The sequence below is a fragment of the Helianthus annuus genome, chromosome 9 (genome assembly GCF_002127325.2).
Source record: "Helianthus annuus cultivar XRQ/B chromosome 9, HanXRQr2.0-SUNRISE, whole genome shotgun sequence".
Classification (NCBI taxonomy): Eukaryota; Viridiplantae; Streptophyta; class Magnoliopsida; order Asterales; family Asteraceae; genus Helianthus; species Helianthus annuus.
Window position 1 is genome coordinate 5061809 of NC_035441.2, and position 21092 is coordinate 5082900.

The 21092-nt window shown below is 39.5% G+C and overlaps 1 protein-coding gene across 1 annotated transcript; it reads left to right on the top strand.

Annotated features, from left to right (window-relative positions):
• The first annotated feature begins 7394 nt into the window (after positions 1-7394).
• LOC110875178 lies at positions 7395-7775 on the top strand. The gene has a single exon (XM_022123376.1). It carries the CDS (start codon positions 7395-7397, stop codon positions 7773-7775), a length of 381 nt encoding a protein of 126 aa, XP_021979068.1.
• Positions 7776-21092: the final 13317 nt, after the last annotated feature.

The window sequence follows — 21092 nt, forward strand, 5'->3', positions numbered from 1 at the left end:
GGGCATAATGGAAGGCATCCTACTGATATCACAACATATTTAAGGCATATTAACTTAGGAAACCTGTTCATGACTCATTTGTATACCCGTTACGCATTTTTAGCGTTCGGTGCGGTTTCTGTAACTAGTTTGCATAAATTAACCAAAACGGGTCAAACCTTATCATTTTTATCTCAAAATCCAGAATGTGTTTAGTTTACCCATATTATACAAGTCTTCTCACTTGTCGGGTCTAAACCACATTTTAATCCGGTCTTCGCTTAATCGTGCGTTTTGAACCGTATATCTTCCTTTAAAACTAACTGGTCTAAGTTTAGGCTTAATTAAGACCTGTTAGGAATCTAATAGGTTATTAAAACCTTCGTTCCAGATTTAGGAGACCAGTAAAAGATACTTGCACTTGCTAAATTGTATACGGTTGGGATAAATTGAATAACTTGCTCAGGTAAATACTTTTAACTTATTTTCCGTTATACGGGCTTGGGATACGGTATTATAATAATACCGCTTGGTCGGGTATGTAGTTGTTTAAATCGGATTGTGATTAATATAATTGCATAACTCGTTTTAATCTGTATTGTTTGGTATATGGCTTTTGGGAGGTTAATGACCGTGTCCTGGATATCCTCGGCTCATTCATTGAAATGGCCACGACTTAAGCACGGGGTGTAGGCATACACCTGACAGTTGCGTATCTATAAAAAGGTAATCCACAATAAGGAATTCTCCTTGTGGGCATTATACTTGTGGTGTGTCACTTAATCTTGTTCGGCTCTTCTAACCGGCCCTGACAGACGGCAAACATATAAATCTGTATACAAGATTATTTCTAAATAATTGTCCCAAGTTATAAAAGATATTTTGTGCCTTGTGCATTCAAATTAATTTTTCTTAAATATTTTCAAAATGAGTCAGTTAAATGTATTTACCAATGTAAACCGACCTATTTTCAAAAAGGCTAAGTGCAGGTACTAGACGGAATAGGTTGGCTACTCCTAGCATCAATAAAGAAGTCTTGCAAGCTTAAATGTTTACAAATCTGTTGAACAATGTTCCTTTTTATACTTCTGATCTGCCTGTGGATCTCTTACAATCGTTTTGTAATAACTGATATTACTTTTATTCGGTTTGTAATGTTTTATCTTTTGACTTCCGCTATGTATTAAACTGTGATAAATTGTCAATGATGATATCAACTACGTCACGATACTCCCCACCAGGCCCACCGGTAATACGTGGAAATATCGGGGTGTGACATGAAATACATGTTACAAGTGATTACGATTACAAATGATTTACAAATGAAATGAACTGTTAGATCATGTGAAAGGGTAGGCGTTATCTTGAGACCATTAATCCTTTAGAAGGACCGAGGGGCATGAGTGATAGATCTATTTGGGTGTGCGAGCCCCACCCGTGGGTCCGCGAGTTGGCCGCACGTGGTGACTATGTCGTTCCAGCCGGGAGGCCCGGTATGAAATACGCAAAGGATTGAGCCTTCCTACACCGTTGCACACATATTGTTGGCCTTGCAAACCATTAATTGATCTATTCATTTTCACATACGAACATACATACTTTCGATGATTTCAAAGGTTATTCATACTCACAAACAAACACATGAACTCGCTCAACTTTTGTTGATGTTTCAAACTACATGTATTTCAGGGAATTAAAGGTGGATCTGGCGGGCGTTCGAAAGTTTCAAGTGTTGTTAAGAATAAAAAAATGTCATCCATGGTCTTGAGATTTGGTTTGGGTGTCCTATCCTGGACAAGACACCACTCCCAGATCTTGGTTTTATTTAGAGTCTTTTGATGAGTCCTTGTGAACTCTTAAACAATTCGTATGGTTTATAAAACTTGAATTTGGAGTCTTGTTTAAACAATGATGTTTATGATGTTTTCAAATCTATTTAATGGATGACAATCTATGGTTTTCATCATATAGTTGTGGTAATGATTGAATGCAATGATATTGAGAAAGTCACACCATAATCACGCTTTCACAAAAGTCAGGGTGTGGCATTAACCATTAGGAATAGTCTTATGTTTGGAATGAAAACCTAAGTTACATAAATAAGAGGGAGAATTTAAAGGCCTAAGATAAGAGGAACTGAAAGGAATAGGGTGGTGGACTTAAACGCCGAAAGGAAACAAAAATAGAAGATCATGAGGGAAAATGGTAAATTGGTGATAATAACCCTAAAAAGGGAAATCGATGCATGAAGCCTCCATATTCTCCATCAATGAAAGATCTTGAGAGAGAAAGTGTGAAACAGATGGATTGAAGTTGGGTTGTTGCAACAAATTGAAGGAGAAACGACATGTGAACGATTCCATATCATAGCCAATCAGATTCGATAAGAAACAATCAGTTTTGGTGACATTTTAAAGGGTTCCGGTTCGATTCACACGAATGCAACCCATTCCACACCTTAATTTCCTCCTTTGCTTATTAAATGGCGGGGTCAGTCTCACAATCCATAAATGGGATATATGCTTACCCATTTCAATACCAAGAAAGATGCATAGATAACCATTTAATTTTTTATCGTATCCTATATGTTTTTCTATATTTTTTTCTTTCATATCCTATATCTTATATATATATATATATATATATATATATATATATATATATAATAAAAATATTCGGGCTAATGTGGCATGTTATTAGAGTTCCTCAATTCCATTTTCCCTTCAGGTTAAAATTCTTGACGGTGAAACCCTGAATACCCTAACCCGGCCCAACCAAAGTGCATGATTTACACCGATCACAAGAGTCTCCATCATATACTCGCTCAGAAGGAGTTAAACATGCGGCAACATCGATGGGTTGAACTTCTAAACGACTACGAGTGCGCAATCAATGCCATCCGAGCAAGGCAAAAGTTGTAGCCGACGCCCTCATCCGAAAAGATACCAAACCTAAATGTGTTCGCGCATTACAACTAACCGTTCATTAGAACCTTCCTGAATAGATTCACAACGCTCAAGTCGAAGCACTGAAGGAGGACAACCTTCTAGCTGAATCCATGCGGGCATGGAGAAGCAACTCGAACTCAAGGATGATGGCATTCATTACTTCATGGAATGTATATGGGTTCCATTCTACGGAAATCTACGAGAGCTTGTGATGGACGGGGCACACTAGTCCTGATACTCAATAGATCCTGGTTCTGACAAGATGTATCCCTACCTAAAGGCTTTGTACTGGTGGCCTAACATGAAAGTGATCATAGCAAGATATGTTAACAATGCTTAAGCTGTGTTAGGGTTAAGATTGAATACCAAAAGCCATCAGGGTTACTAGAACAACTGGAATTACCAATGTGGAAATGGGGACAAATTTCCATGGATTTCGTTACCAGTTTAACTAGAACTCAGAGCGGGAATGACACCATTTGGGTGATCATAGATCGCCTAACACAATCTGCTTGCTTACTTGCAATCAAGGAAACTGACAAGTTTACCCAACTTGGTAGCATCTACTTGTAGGAAATAGTTTCTAGGCACGGAGTGCCGATCCCCATCATCTCCAATCGTGACTCGCGTTTTGCGTCTTGTAACACCTCGAAAATTTATGTCCAATAACGTGTTGACACGTGTCATAAGCTTTGAACATGTGAAAGAATACTTTAGAGGGACTAAAGTTTACAAACAGAGAAAGTATGTGAATATAAGGGTTCAAAGTGTCAACAATGGATAAATATATCGTACAATAGCCCTACATGATGTTTATACCCTTAAACGAATAAATCATGGATCATACGAAGCTAAATAAAAGAAAGTGAGAGATTACAAACTACAGGGGTTAAATGTGTCAACATGTTTAAAGTATACCTCTGAGTGACCTTTTAGCAAACCCGAAGCTTTGTAACGGTAAATTATGCTCACTAAAATATGCGATAAAAATTTCATAAAGTTTCGTTATCGTATGAGAAAGTTATGATGAAATTCGTATGCGAGGGGTTAAAAGCGTCAACGTTGAAATTTATGACTTTTCGGGTGATCACAAGGTAAACCAAGGACTTGCCAATGTTTAATCATGTCATGGAGCCCTTAAAAGTAAGGTTAGGGGGCCAAAAGTGCAAGAAAAATACTTAAAACCACGTTTGGAAGGACAAGGGGCCAAATTGCAAATAGCTAAAACTTATGAAACCTGACCCGGGCCTTATACCAGCCGCGTAAGGCCCTTAAGGAACCTTATCCGGGCCGCGTGGATGTCTGCAGCAAACAAAAAACGCACAGCTGCTTGTCAAAGCTGTTAAACCGACTTAAAATGTTTGTTTTACATACCAGGGGCTGCCCCAATGGTATTTCATGCATAGGGGGCACTTTTAAGCATCTCATATCACCTGTAGACTTCCTTGGCATGATCCTAGATGATCAAAATGAGTATATAAGGAGCTTCAAGGTTGCAACATTGAGCACATTCATTTGTAAACCTTCACAAGTTTATTTCTGGAGCTCCTCTGATCAACAACAAGCTTCCTAGTGATCTCTAGTTGTGCTTAGGACTCTTGTAAGTGTCCTTAACCCTTCCTAATTCAGTTTAGCTTAGTTAATTAGCTAAAAGTCAAACCGTCGTAATTAAGGTTTGACTTCTAGATTAATCAATAATTGTCTAGTCAAATCTCGAATTAAAAATACCTATGAGTAGGTAATTATGTGGGTAATAAACCCTTAAAAGGGTACTCTTTGATTCCCACTCTAACTATGTCAATTGTCGGGTCAAAGTTAACTTTAAAAAGTCAACAGAAAGCTTATTTTTAAATTAATGCATAATTAACAATGTAGAAGCCATGCAACCTGTTTTGTCATTAATATAACTTGGTAATTAATGTAAGAACATGTCTAAACATGTTCACCCCGACAATTTTCAGTTTAGGCTCGGTTTGGGACCGAAAGTTGCATTGTTTGACTTCTGCTTTGACTTTCAGTTCTGACCCGTTTAAGCATAGTTAAGAAATGCCTTAGAGCCTTATTAGGACCAGGTTTCATATAAGTATAATCCTCTGTGATTATACAACTTGGTTCATTAGTTATCTAAATCATTTGCATGTTTTCGTTAAATGCTTAAATGTTGACTATTATGCCCTTTCACCTTAAAACATGATTTTTGGAAAATTAAAAGAATAGAAACCTTCATTACTGATTTATAGACTTGTCCCTAAAATTTGACATCAGTTTGAGGTCTAGATTAGGAGTTATGTTCATTAGCGTAAATGAAAAGCTTTTTATGAATTAAACGGCGTAATTAGCATATAGCCTATCTAAACCCAATTTTTGATATCAAACTTTATACCTACTGATGTAATATAATATTTTGGAATTTTTGAAGATTTTTATTTATTTTTAGGCTGAGCATAACATAGAGTTCTAAGCTTGATTCGGTTATTGTCGTTTTTGCCATTTTTGGCTATAAAATGAGTTTTACAAATCTTTTTGACCCCAAACCTTTTTCTACTAATTCAATATGATAAATAGAATATTTTAAGCTTGCTAGAATAATAAAAATATCAGCTTTCCTTTGAAAACCCGGAAATGGCTTCAAATCGCCTTTTTAAGCGTTTTTAACGCATAGTATGCATTAAAACTATTTTAAACATATAAGGTTTGGTGCCTACTGATATATTCAGTAAATTTTTATATTTTAATAGTAAGCAAAAGTTTTAAACTCAGATTTCCAGTTTTGACCTTTTAGGCTTATGTGAAACTACCAAAATGCCCCTTCGGTGCATAGTATGGTTATAATTGATAACTTTCACATACATATGATACCCTACTGTTATAACTTATTAAATTAAGTATATTTACTGATTAAATCAGACCTATAACTCAGATTGCTATTTAAACTCTTTAATTACCTTAAAATGACCAAAATGCCCCTTCGAGGCATAGTTTGAGTTTAAAATCATTTTGGGCATAATAGAAGATCTCTTACTGATGTCACAACATATTTAAGGCATATTAACTTAGAAAACTTGTATATGATTCTTTTGGTTACTCGTTACGCACCTTTCGCGTTCGGATCGGCTTATGTAACTAGTTTGCATATATTAGCCGAAACGGGTCAAACCATATCATTTTTGTCTCAATATCCAGAATGTGTTTAGTTTACCCGTATTATACAAGTATCCAAACTTGTCAGGTCTAAATCACATTCTATTCCGGTCTTCGCTTAATCATGCGTTTGAACCGTATCTTTCTTTAAAACTAACCGGTCTAAGCTTAGGCTAAATTAAAGACCCGTTAGGAATCTAATAGGTTATTATAAACCTTCGTTCCAGAATAAGGAGACCCGGTAAAAGCTACGTGCACTTGTTTATTGTGATTATTACTTGCAAAGGTAAATACTTTTAACTTATTTTCCCTTATACGGGCTTGGGGTACGGTATATAAAATACCGCTTGGTCGGGCATTGAATCTTTAATTGTATGGTGGTTAATTCATTGAAATGACCCGTTTAAATTGTTTTGTTTGCTTAAAACCTTTGGGGGGTTAATGACCATGTCCCGGATATCCTTGGCATCATTTTAAGAAATGGCCACGACCTTAGCACGCGAGTGTAGGCGTACACCCGCCAGTGCATTTATAAATAATAAGGTATAACCGCCGGTTTCGGGAATAACCCGTCGCGGGACTATACCATGTGGTGTGTTAATTAATCTTTAACCCGGTGTTCAACCCGAGCTACTGGACGTATAAGAAACATGTAATTTTTTTACAAGTTTATATACAAATAATTATCCCAAGTTATAAAATCTTTTGTGCCACGTGCATTCAAATCAATTTTTAAACATTTTCAAAATGAGCCAGTTAAATTATATTTACCAGTGTAAACTGACGTATTTTCCCAGAAAGGCTAAGTGCAGGTACTACTCGTAATAGGCTGGCCTCTCCTTAGCATCAATAAGAGTCTCGCAAGCTTGGATGCATTTAAGTCTGTTGAACAATTTCCTTTTTCTTTCGATCCGAGTGTGGATCTGTTTCAACTACTTTGTGATACTTAATATTACAATTTATTCAGTTGAAATAAATCTATCTTTTGCTTCCGCTGTGCATTTAACTTTGTGTTGTTTGACTATGATGATATCAACTATGTCACGATACTCCCCACCGGGCCCAGCGGTAATACGTGGAAATATCGGGGTGTGACACGTCTGATTTGTGGCAATCTATGCAAAAATCTTTCGGCTCACAACTAGACATGAGCACAGCCTATCACTCGCAAACTGATGGTCAAAACCGAGCGAACCATTCAAACTTTAGAAGACATTCTACGAGCATGTGTCACCTCTTTGCTGGACTGATGTTGGAGATAGTCAAATCACTGGCCCTGAACTTGTACTAGAAACATCGGAAAAGATCGCTCGGATCAGAAACCAAATGGCTGTAGCTCGCGATCGTCAGGAAAGCTACGCTGTTAAACATAGGAAACCGTTGGAATTCCAAGTTGGTGACAGAGTCTTGCTAAAAGTCTCACCTTGGAAGGGTATTGTCCGTTTTGGGAAGCGAGGCGAACTAAATCTGTGTTATGTCAAACCATTTGAGATCAAAGAAAGAATTGGCACAGTGGCATATAGACTGAATTTACCTGAAGAACTTAGTGGTGTGCACAATGTCTCTTATGTATCTAATCTAAAAAAGTGCTTATCCGACGAAACACTTTTGATCCCATTCAAAGAGCTCAAGATCGATGACCAACTCCGTTTCATTGAGGAACCAATTGAAATCATGGATCCGGAAGTCAAAACTCAAGCTCAGTAAGATTTCTATTGTTCGGGAATAACGCATCCAGTGCTGAAGCTACTACTGAATTTCAGGATGAAATTCAAAATCACTTGGGGATGATGTGACACCCCAGGAAAACACGCAAGCAAACTAGCTTCTTCAGTGACTGCATACTAAATTTCGGGACGAAATTTCTTTCAACATGGGGATAATGTGACATCCCGTACCTTCAGGTTAACGTCGTTAACCTTCTCCGTTAAATCTATACGATTTACACTCATAACACAAGGTTATTTGGAATAACTTTCGATACAAGGTAACTCGGTTAACTTCCTACGCAAGTTTCAAGGTTTTGAATGTCACACCCTGGCTTTTGCGGAAGCGTGGGTTTATTTGGTGTGACTTCTTAATACCATAGCAATTATCATAACCATGCTATATGAAAATAAAACACATGATGTTCATCCATTCATCAAGTTTTAAAAGTTACCACGACAACATTGTTTAAAAGTCGACACATGAGACGAATTACAACCATGACATAATTAAAGACTTGTTCATACGACACGACAAACGACTTCAAATAAAAACACAGTCTAAGACTTGTAACCCATCCAGGCATGGGTCACACTTCCTAAACTCGGATGACATCATTATTCCCTACGCAGCTTGACGTGATTGCATACCTTGCCAGTTCCACTAATTTCCTGAAATACATGTAGTTTGAAAAATCAACAAAACGTTGAGCGAGTTCATGTAAAAGTGAGTATGTATAAACCTTTAAAGTATGTATAAAAGTTCCTGGTATGTAGCAATAAGGAAAAAGAAATCACCAATGGGTTGCAAAGCCACTGGTATGTGTTAGAAAGTGCAGGGAAACTCAAACCTAGCAAATTTGTTAACGGGCTTCGGCTGGAAGACACAGTCACTTCTATAGGCCGCCCCGGCCTCATGGATGTGGGCTCGCTATACCCAAATAGATCTATCACTCTTGTGTCCCTCGGTCCTAACAACGAGGTTTAATGGCCTCAAGTGTTGTACCCACCCCTCACATGATCTAGTAGTATAAACCCTCCCTACGCTAACCATACCACGTAATAAGTGTTTGTAATAATTGTCGCATGTATTTCACCCCCGAAGTATAAAACTGAAAACAGTAAAAAACAGAAAAGGGGGACATGAACTCACAGAAGTGCGTATCCTGAAACGTCAATCTCAAACTCGATCCGCTGCGTGACGACCTACACGTACTAATGCCTATTAGACGGATGGCCGTGCCTTGGCTTAGGGTTTAACGTTCTTGGAAAAATAGTTAGGCAACTATTTCGTATTCACACTTCTTAATTATTTTTATATGTGTATTTCCTTCCCAAGGATGGGGGTTTTTATACATGTACACGTTATAATTCCGAAAAATATATTTTAAGTCCCACTTAGGAAATATATTTTAATCACTTGTCTAAAACATTTTAATTCCATTATATATATATATTTTTCCCAAAAATATTATATTTTACTTCATACATTTTCCAAAATAATACTTATCAAAATATACATATAAGAGTATTTTCCGAAATACTACGTAAGTTACGTTTTAGCGTGTCGTAAAACAACAATACTTGTGTAACTTAAATATTTATTTTGTGAGAGCGTTGGTATTGTTTTGGAGTCGTAATTTCATGGTATTTTCAAGTTATATTTTTTTTACCCTAAAAAAATATATCTAGTGCACAGAATAACAAACAATCACACAAGCGTTTTATTATAAAATATATATTCTAAATATATATTTATCAAATTTTATTTACGAAAATCCACCTTCGGTACTTGGTATTTTGTAATAAAAATCATGGCGAAGTTTATTTAGAAAAATAATGTTAAAAATATATTTGTAACCATTTGTTAGAAAAATATTTCTAAGTGTTGAAATTCTGGAAAAATTTCGCCAGAGTTTCCTTTGTAAATGGAGGTGTCCATGCTTACTAGCATATCATTTTCTTTTGTAAAATCATTCAGTTAATCATCATTCAACAATATACCATCTCTAATCACCAATCTTGACAAAAATAAGCATAAATCATAAGCTTATGAACTTAATATATTTATAAAAGCAAGTAGTAACTTACTAGCATGATTAGTGAGTCTTGTTACCTTTAAAAATGTGGTTAGTTTCTTAAAACTTTATTTTTAAAGTATTTGGACATTTACAACTTTTAGTCATGATTTCCAAAATACTTCTTTGTGAAATTTTCTTGTTACACAAGTGTTTATACACTTGTTTACTTACTAAAAATATGATTAGTTTATGTAAGATCCTCTTTTTAACAAAACTCATATCTTTCACTTGGTTGTTTCGAAAAACCACTCATAGATCTTTAGATCTACAAGTTTACAACCCATTTTGATTCTTTATTTTTCAAGAAACATGTATGTAATCAAGTTCATAGCTTATGTGTGGATGATTTCATCATTCACAACATTTTTAACCTTCACATCTTGCTAGTTCATGTCTTTAAACATGATCTAGCAAGTCTATGTGATGAACCATAACATTTATCTAACAAACAACATACACTAAGCATAACAACACAAGATCAACATGATTTCATCACTACTTTATCCATATTTCATCTTTAGTTAGTTTATACTTAAAGATTTTGATTATGTTCTTTAGGGTTCTTAACATTTCATCATCCTTTTCACTATGAACCACCAAAAATATGAACAAGATGAAGATCTAAGGCACTTACTACTAGCACAAGGCTAGGGGTGTTTCAAAGCGTAAAAGTGATGGATAAAAGAAAACGAGAGCGGTCCTTGAGCTTCCGAACACACCAAGCTTAGTTGTAGGGCCTCTTACACCTTTGGGTATGTATGGATTGCTTGAAGGAAGCTTGAAGGTGGTGGTATGGTGGTGGCGGCCGAACCCAAAGAAGGAGAAGAGAAAGTTGTGTTGATGTTTGATGTTGAGAAGTGAGAAAATGGTTATCTCTCATGCTTATTTACAAACCATATTTCAACATTATCCTTCATACAATATGTTTCATTAACCAACAACATTGGAATAAAATATTGAAAAGAAAACAAAGGGGTGGGTCACCCTATGGTGACCGTCGCCCAAGGGGGGGGTATGGGGTTGGGTGGTAATGTTATGGTTACAATCTAGTTGGATTTAAATTGTTAAGTTAGTGCATGAAGGTGTGTGTTATAATATAAAGTGTGTTAGGGTGTTCGGGGACCCTAACTAGCTCAGAAAAGTAAAAGCAATGTGTTTGGCAATATTTTTGTGTTCCGAGTAAAGTCCGGTTGTTCGGTTGGATGTTGATCCGTTAAAGTGCTAAATTAATCTATAAAGTGTCTTTTATATTACTTTTAGTGACACATTTAATTCCCAACACTTTGGAAAATATCTAGGACTATTTTGCCAAGTTTTTACACTTTACTGGCATTGTTAAATGCTGAATTTTGGTTATTTAGTGCAGAATTCTGCACTTAAAGTATGTTTTAGGCACTTCCGGGCACTATAACTATCACCTAGTGACGCAGTTTTATGGTCCCCACCTCCCTACACTCCCTACTAGTGTAGTATTCTATCTCTGGCTCATACTGGCCTCAAAAACATTGTCTGTCTAGGTGCTGGCATTGTCAGCATGTTTTCTGGGTTATCCGCTCATCGTGCTAACTGTTCTTTGTGTATCAAGTTTGTCACTAATGCGCTCTCGGATCTGTGCGCATAACACTTTTGTCGGTCCGCATAACACTTTTGTCGATCGCGAGCCGCCTTGATGCGCTCTCGGATCTGTGCAATCTGGTTTGTCGTCTCCTGGACCAATTCCGGACCAACTAATTGTCTATCACCTGCGTCAGCCCAACAAATCGGTGATCGACATTTGCGTCCATAAAGTGCTTCGAACGGTGCGGCTTGAATACTTGTGTGATAACTGTTATTGTATGAAAATTCGACCAATGGTAGGTGAGTGTCCCAACTTCCACCTAAATCCATTACACAAGCTCGCAGCATATCTTCTAAAGTTTGAATCGTTCGTTCACTCTGTCCATCAGTTTGCGGGTGAAAAGCTGTACTTAGATTCAGCTGAGATCCGAATGCTTCTTGAAAGGATTGCCAAATCCTTGACACGAATCTTCCATCTCTGTTAGAGATGATTGAGAGAGGCACTCCATGACGTGCAACGATCTCTCTCATGTATATCTCAGCTAGTTTCTTCGTGTTGTCTTTTTCCCTGATTGGCAAGAAATGCGCAGATTTCGTTAGACGGTCAACTATTACCCAAATAGTATCGTGACCTTTGGGCGTTCTTGGCAATTTTGTTATGAAATCCATTGAAATCTGTTCCCATTTCCATTTGGGTATTTCAGGTTACTGTAGAAGACCTGAAGGCTTTTGGTATTTGACTTTCACTTTGGCGCACGTTAAACATTTGCTAACATAAACTGCAACATCTCCTTTCATCCTAGGCCACCAGTAGAAATCCTTAAGATATTTGTACATTTTATACGCTCCTGGATGAATCGAGTATCGTGACTTATGAGCTTCGTCGAAAATAACCTTTCTCAAACCACCAAACAGAGGAACCCAAATCCGTTTCATAAAGCACAAAGTTCCTTCCTCATTTGGTGCCAATTGTGTCACACCCCCAAAATCCACCATGCGGAGTATCACCGCTTGGAGGCGTGACGTGACCAGGATCGAGCCACCAATCATATTGAACAACGTAATTAAGTAAATAAAACCAACCACAATACAATTGGTGACCAAAAGCTAGTTAACCAAGTTTAAATTAGACAGCGGAAGCATAAACCTAATACCCAAAACATAAGTCCATAGTTCATAAGTTTAAAGTCCAAAGCATAAGTTCAATAAGCTCATAAGGATTTAAATATTAAACACGGAACATAACAGTCCATATCCCATAACAACTCCTTCCTCGTGCAAGCTCCAAGCATTTAACGACCTGTAAGGCATGTAACAACGAGTCAACAACAAAGTTGAGTGAGTTCACGTTTGGTTGTTTAGTTTTAAGCTGTTTCTGAAAACGTGGTTTGTCTTTTGTTGGCGTAATTGCCGTGGGGGTTACCCCGTAGTTGAAAGTAAAATTAACCAGTTCATTCTTTATTACCCAAACCATATCCATGATCAGTGGGGGGCTTCCCCATGTGAACCACTAGACCATACCATATCGTCTACTAACGCAAATAAGTTGTGCCCTACATCAGTGTCTATCATCACTGACAGTTTGCCATAGTCCATTAGTACACGTCCGTCCGACTGGCACGGTGTGAGTTTTGTTAAACCTAATAGCGCTATTAACTAATGACCCGCTCGCCATTGGCCTCGGCGATTAAGTCGATATAAATTGAGGGACTTCATGATAGAGTTTTGTCTAGTAAGTTTTAAGGTTGTTGTCCTACCCAAGGAGGACGAACGTACGTATTCTACCCAAGGAGAATATGCAGGATTAATATTGGCATCCTACCTACGGAGGATGGCGGTACATATCCTACCCAAAGAGGATATGTAGGTTCCATTTTAGTTCTTTAACTCGTTCCCAAACCACCGGGAATCCCATGCCTTAGAAAGTGTGTGAACTCACCTCGGTTGCTCGGTTTGACTCTCAAAAATAGCTCACAATCAAGGTCGGTCAATCACATCCTAGTATGATTACCACTTAGTTTATTAGTAACTTCAAATAAGCACGAAATTCCTACACACATCTACCACATAACATGCATCACTTTAATGTTTTATGCCCATATAAGCCTCCCATCTATTCCCGTTCATAAGCAAACATACGACATTGCACATAACACTTTTATTGACATATAACATGCTAGATTATTCTCAGATAACCTACCCGACATTTAGACACGCAAATCACCACTTATGTCGTTTCAGCTTTAATCTTCAAAACCGGGCTGTTTTCAGGGATTTTAATAAAATAGTTAACTTGTTCCAAAAATTCCCAACTTTTTACAGAAGGTCTTAAACGGTCGAAGTATTATTGTGTAAAAATCTCGGGATCTAATTCATCACCAATATTTTATAAAAAATCATTTTCTGGACTGCAATCAGATTCATCTTTTTCTGATTGCAGTCCACAGAATAATTTATTTAAAATTCCTCGTAAGTCCGATTTACGAAATTCCAGTGGGAGAATTACTACGACATTAGTGTCCATTTACAGTACCATTTTCGTGACCTAGTTCTACTCAGGTTTCAAGTTATGATAAAGAATGTAACACATATTTTCAGCAGCAAAAATGCAGCTTTAGCTGCTATTACAAAACGACACTTTAAAAATAGTAAACGAAGTCCAAAAATTATAATTCCAGTGCCATTAGAACCGTATTTCATAATACATAAATTTAGGCTTCAGAAAAATACATTTTCTGCTTTATTAAGGTCCAGTTACAGCCAACTGAAGTTGGTTGTATTCATCAAACAGCCCCCTGTTTTCAGCCTTTAACATTATAAAACGAGTTATATTGGTTCCGTTAACATGCTTAGTGATCAACAACACTTCTAGTACTCAATATTAACAAGTAAATCAGCAAGTAATCAGCAACATATCAAAACAACTTCATACTAACATAAATACATCATGTTTCATCTTTATATTGAGCTTTATGTTCATGTTTCTTGTTTAACCTTTTAGTGTTCCTGTGACAATCATCATACTACAACTTTAAATCATAACAAGAAGATGAACAAGGGTTTGTCAAGAGCTTACTACTAGCACAAGGCTAGGGTAGGATCTAGTGATGAAGATGTTGAGAAAAGATGATGAAAAACTAGAATAAAGCCCTTCTTGAAGCTCCACAAGATGCAAGTCTCTTGTATCCACCTTCTACACTTGAATGAGACTTGAATAAAGGATGAAGATGGTGGTTTAGGGGTGGTGATGGTGGCGGTTTGGGGTGGAGCCAAAAGAGAGAGAGAGAGTGTGTGTGAAGTGAGAGAGTGATCTTGAGGAATGATGGGAAATCTAGAGCTCCATGCTTTTAAAGATCATTTCACATATCTTGGTTACTTACACAAGCTATAATCTAATAAAATAAGAAGATAAAATCTTGGACAAGATTAGAAGTATGGTGAGGATGTTGGGTGGGTCCACAAGGGACCGATTTCGGTTCAAGGGGGGGTTTAGTGTAACATTTGTGACTAAATTGGTAATGGTAAGTTATATTCCAAGTAACATGTTTATTTAAGTTGGTTATTTGATTTATAGTGGGTGTTATGGTAAACGGGGACCAGGACTAGTCAAAAATAATAAAACAGTGTACTTGTCAAAAATTTAGTGTCCCGGGTAATGTCCGGTTGTTCGGTTAAATACCGTTTCGTTAAAGTGTTTAATTGTTCCGTAAGGTGTCTTATATATATATTTTTGTAACACAATTAATTCCTAACACTTAGGAAAATATTCAGGACCTTTTAGTAAATTTTCTGCACATGACTAGCAGGTTAACAAGCATATGTAAGCATGACACAGAAATCAGGAAACAGTTAAGTAATTCAACACAATCACCAAGCACTTTAATTATCATTAAATAATCGTACGGATACATGAAATTATGAGGGTTGTCACAAACTGCTACTCCATCCCACGGAGATATTCATCCTCAATATTCCTTTCCTTGAGAGCTTCTCTCTGCGCGGCACGAATGCGCAATGAGAGGTCTGTCTGGACAATCATCTCCAAAGCCCTAACCCTTATGGGCTTGATCCTTTCTTTCCGACTTAGGGCATCGGCGACCACATTCGCCTTCCCGGATGATACTTGATCTCACAGTCGTAGTCGTTCAACAATTCAACCCAGCATCTTTGATTCATGTTTAGCTCCTTCTGGTCGAATATGTGCTGCAGACTCTTATGATCCGTGAAGATTGTACATCGCGTACCATACAAATAATGTCGCCAAATTTTCAACGCAAATACCACCGCGCCTAATTCCAAGTCGTGCGTGGTATAATTCTTTTCGTGAACCTTCAACTGGCGTGACGCGTACGCTATAACTTTTTGTCGCTGCATCAACACGCAACCCAAACCTTGACGCGAGGCGTCACAGTATACCACGAAGTCATCCGTTCCTTCGGGTAGCGATAAGATTGGTGCATTACAAAGCTTGTCCTTCAATAACTGAAACGCTTCTTCTTGTTTGTCTCCCCAATCAAACTTCTTATCTTTCTGGGTAAGGTAAGTTAGAGGTTGAGCGATTTTTGAGAAATCCTCAATGAATCTTCGATAGTAACCAGCCAAACCTAAGAATTGTCGAATCTCAGTCGGCGTCTTTGGAGTTTCCCAGTTCTTTATCGCTTCGATCTTTATGGGATCCACGTGGATTCCATTTCCATTAACCACATATCCAAGAAATTGGACTTCGCGTAACCAAAACTCGCACTTCGAGAACTTGGCATACAACTTCTCCTTTTTAAGTAGCTCCAAAATAGCTCTTAAATGCTGTTCGTGCTCATCCTTCGTCTTCGAGTAGATCAAAATATCATCGATGAACACAATCATGAATTTGTCGAGGTACGGCTTACAAAATCTGTTCATCAAATCCATGAAAACAGCTGGCGCGTTTGTCACCCCAAATGGCATCACCAGGAATTCTTAAAGTCCATATCGAGTTCTAAAAGCAGTCTTGGGAATACTTTCCTCTAGAATTCTCAGTTGATGATAACCTGATCGTAGATCGATCTTTGAGTAGAAACTTGAACCTTGCAGCTGATCAAATAGGTCATCAATTCGCGGCAGAGGATATCTATTCTTGACTGTCAACTTGTTCAGTTCTCGGTAGTCGATGCACATGCGAAAACTACCATCCTTCTTTTTAACAAACAAAACTGGAGCTCCCTAAGGTGAGAAGCTTGGTCTGATGAATCCCTTGTCTAACAACTCCTGGAGTTGCATTGACAACTCCTGCATCTCCGAAGGCGCAAGTCGGTAGGGTGCCTTAGCCACAGGTGCGGCGCCTGGAACTAAGTCAATGTGGAACTCGACTTGTCTTTGGGGCGGTGATCCTGGCAAGTCTTCTGGAAAGACTTCAGGATATTCCTTCACGGCTGGAATGTCTTCGATCTTCGGCTCAGCGGCTTCTTTATCCATGATGTGTGCTAAGAAGGCAACACATCCCTTCTGTAAACACTTTCTAGCTTTCAGACAGCTAATGATTCTCAGAGGCGTATCACGCTTTTCTCCATGGACTATGATCGTCTCACCATCTTCTATTGGGATGCGAATGGTCTTTTCGTGACAAACAATCTCGGCTTTGTTGCTTGACAACCAATCCATCCCTACTACCACGTCGAAACTTCCCAACTCGACTGGTAGTAGTTCCAAAGTGAACTCGCGTTCTCCCAGCTCAATTACGCATCCTCGGACAACTTCATTCGCTTCAACAAGCTTTCCATTAGCCAGTTCAATTGAGTACGGAATATCTAACTTACTAGTAGTTAACCCAAGCATACTATTAAATTCTAACGATACAAAGCTATAATCGGCACCAGTATCAAACAGAACAGATGCAAAGCGTTGATTTATAGGGAACGTACCAGTGACAACGTTTGGATCCTGGCGTGCCTCCCTTGCGCCTATGTTGAACACTCTTCCACGGGCTTGATTCAGCTTTGGGCATTCCCTCTTAAAGTGCCCAACATCTCCACAATTAAAACATCCCGGTCCTCGACCATTACCATTTCCATTTCCAGTTTGAGTGTTGTTTTGGTTGCGATTTCCATTCCCAGCTTGATTCGCAACGTTTCCATGGTTTCCATTTCCGCCATTTCCTCCTTGTTGGTGGTTTCCATTACCATTCCCATAACCTTGGTTACCAACGCGCCCAGCACCAGTTCTGGCCCAACACGTATCCTTCGTGTGGCCGTTCCTCCCACATGACTCGCACTTCCTCAATCTGCACTGACCAGAATGGTGGCGCTGGCACGTATCACACTTGGGCAGAGTGCCCATGTAACCCTTTCCTTTGTTTTCAACACCGGTTGCAGCCCTGGTCGGTGTGCTTGATTCACCCTTCTTGTTCACATTACTGGTACCTTGCTTGAAGTTGGAAAATTTCCTTTTGTTTTCACCAGACGACTCCATATGAGTCTCTTTCTTCTTCTGCTCAGTAACTGAAAACTTGTTCAATCGAATAGCTTCCTCAGTAAGAGCAACACTGAGATCTATGGCTTCTGTGATGGTTGCAGGCTTAGACGTAGTAACCATACTCATCATCTTATAAAGCGCTCAACTCGTTTAAACTCCGGCGTGACCATGTACGGCACTACATGGGACAAATCGTGAAATCTCTTAACATACTCTGCAATCTTGGGACCTTCCATTTTTAGGTTCCAGAACTCAGTCTCTAGCTTTTGAATCTCAGCACGTGAGCAGTACTTCCTCCTCATGAGCTCCTTCAGCTCATTCCATGATAACGCATAAGCAGCAGCTTCACCTAAAGTTTGCACTTGCAGATTCCACCAAGATAGGGCTCCATCCAGAAACAACCCTGAGATGTAGGTCACTTGTTGCTCGGGAGCACACTTGCTCATTCTAAGGACAGATTTTGTCTTTTCAGCCCACCTAACAAACGCAACAGCACCTCCAGTGCCGGCGAAGTTCACGAGCTTACAGTCGAGGAATTGCTTGTAGGTGCACCCTGCACATACGTTTGAATTTACAAATGGTATTAGCAAACGTGCTATAAATATCCAAATGTATCATAGTATATCTCAAACGACTTAACATTACCATTGGGTGGATTGTTATTGTCGTTGTTGTTTGAGACATTTCCACTCGTCTCTGCATGAGAGGCAGCGTATTGTGCGATAGCTGCGGCAATGATCCCTTGGAGTTCCGCCTCAGTAGTGGGCATGCACGGGTCACGTCTTGGAGGCATCTTCTAAAAGGGTGATCATATTGGTCAGGTCATAGTAAGTAAATAATATGCGTACGTAATAACATTCACCAATCACATAACATCACATGTTATAAAATTAAAACAAATAATCCAACAACGCATATAATGAGAATACTGCGATTGTGCTATCATAATATCAAGACCACAATACAACGTTTACAAGTTTTATAACTGTATCGTACATCAAAAGTGACTAAGGGCCACATCGCCCTTGTCTGAACTATCTAGTCATCTACAACAACCAAAAACTAAATATCAAAAGTCATGACATCAAAATGCGGTCTTCAAGATGCTGTGTAGTCGGCACAACCGCGGTCTTCTCAGCAAAAGCCTACCTGCATCGAACCAAAATGCCTGTGCTGATGGCGGAGGAGGAGGAGGAGGAAAATGAGAGAAAAGCAAACGACGCATATGTAACCAGTCCTCCTCTAAGGCACGACAGACGTGCAGGAAATATGTAATCTGCTGCTCAGATGTCAAGAAACGAACGTCAGAATCAGGGGAAAGTGGACGTGGTGTGTGTGGTGCTGCAAATGGGGCCTGACAATGGCAAGGTGGACGTGGAGCTCTCTCCAAATCCTGAATACGACGTGTCAATGCATCCTGCTGCATCATCAAGGATGTAAGTATGTCCTCCGTAGTGTACCCAACATGGTACGGGTGATACGGATCAGACAATGGCATGATAGGGGGCGTAGTCCATAAAAATGGCTCGCTCGATGGTATGAAAGATGGTGCAGTAGGTGGTGCAACATGGGGAAACTGAGATGTGAATGGTAAACATGATGACAGTACGGGTGGAACAGAAACAGGCGGCTGCCTCGATGACCCCTCTCCAGGACGAGGTGGCGGTATGTCCTGGAGGAACGTAATGGGAAGATCAGTGCGATGATCATCCGTGGTGTGTGGGGGAAACAATGGAATATCAGTGGGTGCAGAAACAGGTGCTACTGGAGGAGTGATAGGTAGCACAAACGATGGGTAATCGTCATCGTCATCGATCCACCCGTTGCGGGTGTCAGCGTAACGAGGGTCTATGTGAGCACCAAAAGGTGCACGGTCAAACAGTACCGGCACGGGATCAGGTAACGGTGCATCAACAACAGGATCATCCATCAAGGGTGGAGCAACAACGGGAAGATCAGCAATGGGTATATCATCAACAAGAGGTGCAATGGCCGGTGCACCCATATCAGGCGATGCAACGGCTGGGGCCTCATCAATAACAGGGTCATGGTCAACAACAGGCTCGGGGGCCATGACGGGCTCGGGGTCAACAAGGTCCATGTCAAAATCAGCAGGAATGTCAAACAAAGGATCAATAGGAGCTACGGGCGCCTCTAAGGGCTGGTCCAAGTGAATAAACTCGATCTCCTGGTCAGGATCGAAGTCAGGGGGAAAGACTGGATCAAAATCCTCATCGACCTCGTGGTCAAACTCGAACTCATGTGATGGACCAGGTGCAGCTGACATCGCCATGTTGGGGTTGGCGTCAGAAGAGTGATGCTGCACACTCTGGTCGTGCAAAGACGCAGATGCCACAGACTCCAATGAGTCCGGGACATGTGAACCAACAGGAAGCTCCTCTACAGGTGCCTCAGCAATGGGAAGAATAACGTCAGCATCGATCGGGGCCCCACCCTCATAGTCGTCCTCAGGCGGACCCTCCTCGAACAAATCAATGTCGTCATCAGATACAACATCGAGTGGCGCAGCCACCACGGGGAAAACAGCAAGCGGAACGGGAGCAGGGATCACCGCAAGAGGTAAATCCCCAGCAGGAATGCCATCAGCAGGCTGTATCTGAACTCCGATGTCTGGCAGCGCGAAGGGCTGAAAATCGTCGTCATCTGTACTCGTGGTGTCTGAGGTGTTTACGCCTCCCTCTGATGGTATCTCGTAATCTGATACAACTGCCATGGGGTCTACTGTGTCTGATACTCCTGTGTTTGAAGATGAAACCATGGTGTCTGTAACACAATCACATATATCAACATGATATCAATTAAACATGTAAGTCACAATAAAGCAAACAAGTAATTCTCCTAGTCTCCTAGACTACCCTTCTAGCCTCTCAGACTGAACTTCCTAGCCTCTCAGACTAACTCCCTTGCCTCTAAGATCAACCTCCCAATCTCTAAGATTGAACCCTTCAGTCTCTAAGACCGAACCTCCCCAGCCTCTAAGGCTGAACCTCCCTCAGTCTCTAAGACTGAACTCACTCAGTCTCTAAGACTGAACTCCCTCAGTCTCTGAGGCTGAACTCCCTCAGTCTCTAAGACTGAATTATAATTTTGAAAAAGTGTATTTGTGCCTTTTATTTGTAAAAATGTTTTGTGCACTGGATCTGGACGTTTTAGTGTATGCAATGTAAAAAAAAGTTTTCGTGAGAGCCCTAGTGATCATAGTCTAGACTCGA